This window comes from Glycine max, chromosome 6 (assembly GCF_000004515.6).
Source record: "Glycine max cultivar Williams 82 chromosome 6, Glycine_max_v4.0, whole genome shotgun sequence".
NCBI lineage: Eukaryota > Viridiplantae > Streptophyta > Magnoliopsida > Fabales > Fabaceae > Glycine > Glycine max.
In genome coordinates, this window is record NC_038242.2 from 22,061,836 (window position 1) to 22,067,835 (window position 6,000).

The following is a 6,000-nucleotide window of genomic DNA, read 5'->3' on the forward strand; positions in this document are numbered from 1 at the left end:
TACATTAACTACGTGTTATATTACTTCTCTTTCTTAGACAAATTAAGAAAATACAATTAGCATGTAAAAAAATCAATTTTCTGGTATAATCTTACTTTATTTTCTCTTTTCTTTTCATAATTTTCTTCTTTATTAATTAAATAAATAACTAATTTATCTCTTTCTCAATATAAGAATAGAATTTAAAAGGTAATATACCAATTAATGTTATTTTAAACTTTCAAAATGATAAATAAATAATTATATAAAATAAATTAATAGAAATATTTTTTCTTATTTTTTTAAAAAAAAATGGTAGAAAAAAGTTTAGACAAGTTGGGGGCAAAACTACCAAAAGGGGCAATAATTTTTTTAAATTATCAAATGGGATAAATTTTAAATAATATCCATAAAGGGGTAAATAGTAGGATATCATACTACTTTTTTGAAAGTAAAGTCTTGAAGTTATATATATTTTAATTTTTTAATTACTTATTAGAAGTTATAATTGATTTACGATTTTAAAGTCGTAAATTTTTTTACAATTAATTATTAACGAATTTAAATTATTTTTAATTTATAGTTTTATTTAATATTTTTATATATTATTTTATTTAAATTAAACGTAACAAAAAGAAAGATTTTGACGTATATTCTGAAGAATTTATTGCGGAACATCATCTCATAATTAATATCTTTTTTAAAAAATATGTGTAATACATTTTAATATTTTTATTTAAAGTAAGTCTTTTGTTTACATAATTTTTCTAATTTATAAAACAAATAATATTCTTTAATATTAATAACAAAAATATTGAAAATATTAAATAAAATAATATATAAAATATAGAAAATATATTAAATAAAATAATATAAAAATATAAAAAATATTAAATAAAATTATAAATTAAAACTAATTTAAATTTATTAATAATTAATTTTTAAAAAAATTATGACTTTGAAGTCATAAATCATTTACGATTTCTAATAGCTAACTAAAAAATTAAAATATTTATAATTTGAAAGTACGTAATTAAAAAAAGTCATTTTCTTTTTTATGACTTCAGTAAAAAAAAAACAAACAAAAATCATGAATTAATTTACAACTTGTGTTAGGGTACCTTACCACTTATTCCTTTGTGAATATTATTTTGAAATTTACCCCTATTGGATAATTTATAAAAACTGTTGCCCCCTATAAGTGGTTCCGCTAGTTAAGAGTTCTAAAGAAGACCGATAAAAAATACTTATATTATTAGTGCTCGTATTGAAAACAAAAATCAAATCAGCTTTTTTTTATATATATGAATTCGTTCCTTATCTTATCAGCTAGATCTTTAATGATTATTAATAATTTAATATGTTATATTTGAGTGACATAAAATAAACTACTAAATAATAGTGAAGGGGAAGTAGTAGGAGACGGGAACAGTAGGGTGGAGGCAGCAGGACAAACAATAAGAGCCGTTGGATGTAACGCCAGTGACCAGCTGTGATGAGAACGGTCAAAGTTGGACTGCGCCGCACTTGAAAAAAGCAATGCAAACGAATGAATCACTACGCGTTCTCATTTCTCAATGCCGTTTTCGCCTCAATGTTCGTTCTTTCGAACTTACTTCCCTCCCACCCTTCTTTTTAATTTTCCCTATATATACTTTACATTATAATCAGATCACAATCCTATAATGCAACTTCGTTACTAACACTCCTTCCATTTCATCAGCCAAAAAAAACAAAAACAAAGGCTCCTTCCATTTCGCCACACTCTCTCTCTCTTACCCAACAAATTTAATTTAACTCTATTTTACTTTCGTCATTTTAAACCACTGCTTCAAATCTATTTTACTCTCTCTCCCTCTAATCTGCGTCTCTTTTCGTTTCACGGGCCACATTGCTGCGTTCTCTGGTGTCTTTGGCCTTTCAAGGTACATTTTTTTTTATTGATCTATTTCTTATTTATTTTAAATGGTTTCGTGACACCTTGGAGATATCGATTTATTGATGTAAATGAATTAATTTTTTTTAATAAAACAGTTCCCCATTTTTCGATATGAAATTAAGATCTGGATTTACGCCTTGGTCCGCCATAGAAGAAACTTAGTTAATTATCCACGGATGTTTTGAAAACTTGAGCTTTGTATTTGTCCTTTTCAATTTCGTTGACTTTGGTGAAAGCAACGAAATTGTAACCAGGGACTTTATTGTGTCATATGGTTGTTGAGTTATAAAACTGTTTCACCTCTCTTTCTATATACATAAATGCTCATGTCAATCTCATGTTATCATAAATTAGAGAAATCAACATTTTTTTTTACCATTTTTTCAAGCAAAAGTTGTTACCGGAAAAGGATTATGTGTATTTTGGATTAAAGTTGAAAGAGCCCAAAAGTACTTTTGCACTGGATGCAACAATTTTTTCGTTCTTCTTTGGGTGTATTGAAATTTGTTATTGGAAATTGAAATTTTACAAAAGTAGTTTCCAAACTTCAATCCAAACATATCTATATATTTCAGGGGCTTGATTGTAAGCTAAGAAATTGCTTCAGCTGTATCCATGCATAAATGCTCAATTTGATCGTATCAACTATCAAGTTATGTAATGTAGCTAAATGTATTCAAATCAAATTTTTGAACAGGAAAAATATGGCAGAGGCAAAACCAGACACACCGTTGATGCCACCACCATTGCGGAACCTTCCAGATTTCAAGAAGTCCGTGAAATTGAAGTATGTGAAGCTTGGTTATCATTACCTCATCACACATGGCATGTACCTCTTTCTTTCCCCTCTGGTGGTGCTCATTGCTGCACAGCTCTCGAGCTTCTCCCTTGAAGATCTCCATGTCATTTGGGAGAATCTACAATACAATTTGATATCTGTTATTGTGTGCTCCACTCTCATTGTATTTTTGTCCACCCTATACATTATGACTCGTCCACGGCCCGTGTACCTTGTAAATTTCTCTTGTTACAAGCCGGAAGAAGCTCACAAATGCTCAAAGAAGATATTCATGGACCAGTCCCGGAAGAGTGGTTTTTTCACAGAGGAAACTCTTGAATTCCAGCGAAAGATTCTTGAGAGGGCTGGCCTTGGGGAAAGCACTTACTTTCCTGAGGCTGTTCTCAATGATCCTCCCAACCCCTCAATGAAAGAGGCAAGAAAAGAGGCTGAAGCTGTTATGTTTGGTGCAATAGATGAGCTGTTTGCAAAGACTTCTGTGAAACCTAAGGACATTGGAATTCTGATTGTGAATTGCAGCCTCTTTTGCCCCACGCCATCACTTTCGGCAATGATTATCAATCATTATAAGCTTAGAGGGAACATAAAGAGCCTCAACCTTGGTGGAATGGGATGCAGTGCAGGCCTCATTTCAATTGATCTTGCTAAGGACCTTCTCCAAGTCCACCCCAATTCTTATGCATTGGTTGTTAGCACCGAGAACATCACTTTGAATTGGTACTCTGGGAATGACCTATCGAAGCTTGTTTCCAATTGTTTGTTCCGTATGGGAGGGGCTGCCATTCTGCTTTCTAACAAAGGCTCTGATAGGAGGAGATCAAAATACCAGCTGGTTGACACCGTTCGCACTAATAAGGGTTCTGATGACAAGTGCTTTGGCTGCGTTGTCCAAGAGGAAGATTCCAGTGGCAAGATTGGTGTTACTTTGTCAAGAGATTTGATGGCAGTTGCTGGTCATGCTTTGAAAACCAACATCACCACATTGGGGCCTCTTGTCCTTCCAATGTCTGAACAGCTCCTGTTCTTCGCCACATTGGTTGGGAAGAAGCTTTTCAAGATGAAGATCAAGCCTTATATTCCAGACTTCAAGCTAGCTTTTGAGCACTTTTGCATCCATGCCGGAGGCAGAGCCGTGTTGGATGAACTGGAGAAGAACTTGCAGCTGTCCACTTGGCATATGGAGCCATCAAGGATGACGCTTTACCGTTTTGGCAACACCTCCAGCAGTTCTCTTTGGTATGAATTGGCTTACACAGAAGCCAAAGGGAGGATCAGAAAGGGTGACAGAACATGGCAGATAGCATTCGGTTCCGGATTCAAGTGCAACAGTGCAGTGTGGAAGGCTCTCAGGACCATCAACTCTGCGAAGGAGAAGAACCCTTGGATGGATGAGATCCACAAGTTCCCAGTTGAAGTTCCAAGGATTTCGCCTCTCTAAACAACGTAGTTTTGAGTATTTTTTGGTCAGCATTAGGTGGTAGCTGTTGAAGTGGTGGAAAGGGATGAGGGGTAGGTCTTGTTTGTGATAGATTTTGTTTGTTATTAAGTCTAATTTAGTCAACGACTTGTGCAAGAGCTTTGGACTGCCGGGGTATCTCAGCAATCTATTGCTCTGTGGTAGTGAAATGTAATTACAATTCAATTCGAGATTTGTCTTATACATTTACAATTCTTTCCCATTTTGAAATGGAAAAAATTTGTATTTTCTTGGTTGACATATAAGTGATATAACCTTGTTTCTTAAGAATATGATCAGGGGTTCCATTCTTGATTTATATGAATTAAAAAATGTTTATTGGGTGAGATTAGTTCCATGTAATAATAATGTTATAAGTGACTAATAGCTACACAGAGTCTAGTATTCTAAGCTGTTGCCATAGGACACACCCTTGAAACTGAGGTCCATTTATTTTCTCCACATTCTTTTGGAATTGAAAGGTAGGCAAATTTACGTTAGAGGGTTCCATTTATAAACAATTTACGTAACAAGGTCTATTTTGAAAGTATTTGCACAGGGAGTCTCTTTTTGCATGGAAGCCGCCATTAGCTTTGGCGATAAAGCATGACCCGCTAGAGGCAATGGCGATACAGGCGCTGACGTGGATGATCTCGCCATTGGCACTGGCGATACGAGCTGACGTGGAGAGGTGTCGCTTGTCCCATTGGCGAGACACGCCACGTGAAGAGGTTCCCGCTATCAGCAATGGCGATACTGACGTGGAGGAAGCTCTCGCCTCTCCCATTGGCGATACTGACGTGGAGGAATCAACCATGCAGTGTTACGCAGGCTAGGGTTGCAGTGTTTCTGATGAGTGCAGTGATAGGTTAGGGTTGCAGGTTGCAGTTGTAGCTGAAAATGGAGGAGTAGGCTTGTGACTGTTGCTTCCTTACGTTTTCTCTTATAAAAAAATGCTCCATGAACATAAATTTTTCTACACTTCTCCTCCCCCAAGTTGTTGCGGAGCTTTTCCTTTCTCTTTGAGTGTGTGTGCTGTGCTTCCTTGAAGTTTCTTGCGTGCCCTTTCTCCTCCATAATTCCTGGTAAGTGATTTTTAAATTAAATAAGATTTATATATTATGTTGTTAAATTATAAAAATAGTAGGTTAGTTAGTATTAATAGATATTTTAAGCTTAGGTTAATTAGTATTAATAGGTATTCTATTCTTAAGTTTTATGTATTAATAGATATTCCAAGGTTAAGTTAGTTAGTATGAAAATATTATTTAGTTGTTGTATATATTCTTAGATATTATATATATACACACACACACACACACACACACGTATGATACTTTAGTTAAGACACTCTTAATATAAGTTTTTGTAATATTAGACACAAGTTAATATTAGTTTTAGATATGTATTTATAAATTTTAGGCTCACGTAAAATTTATATATTCTGGTAAGTGATTTTCAAATTAAATAAGATATATATTCTGTTGTTAAATTATAAAAATAGTAGGTTAGTTAGTATTAATAGGTATTCTAAGCTTACGTTAATTAGTATGAAAATATTATTTGGTTAGTTAGTATAAAAATATTATTTAGTTTTTGTATATATTCTTAGATTTTATATATGTGATATTAGCTTTTGTAGTATTAGCTTTTGAGGTATTAGGTATATATTTACACGCATGATACTTTAGCCAAATAAATATATATATACCCATGATACTTTAGCCAAGACACATGTAATATTAGCTTTTGTAGTATTAGGCATAAGTTAATATTAGCTTTAGGTATATATTTGTAAATTTTATACACATGTAAATTTTTAGTTTT

At 33.2% G+C, this 6,000-nt stretch overlaps 1 protein-coding gene across 1 annotated transcript; it reads left to right on the top strand.

Moving 5' to 3' along the window:
* The first annotated feature begins 1,537 nt into the window (after positions 1–1,537).
* On the top strand, positions 1,538–4,377 carry LOC100790099 (3-ketoacyl-CoA synthase 11). Its single transcript, XM_014776649.3, has 2 exons — positions 1,538–1,904; positions 2,616–4,377. The coding sequence occupies exon 2, from the start codon at positions 2,623–2,625 to the stop codon at positions 4,153–4,155; it is 1,533 nt and encodes a 510-aa protein (XP_014632135.1). The 5' UTR covers positions 1,538–1,904; positions 2,616–2,622; the 3' UTR covers positions 4,156–4,377.
* The last annotated feature ends 1,623 nt before the right edge of the window (positions 4,378–6,000 follow it).

Excerpts from the sequence above, each read along its gene's own strand:
- LOC100790099 (XM_014776649.3), top strand. The coding sequence starts at position 2,623 with ATGGCAGAGGCAAAACCAGACACACCGTTGATGCCACCACCATTGCGG.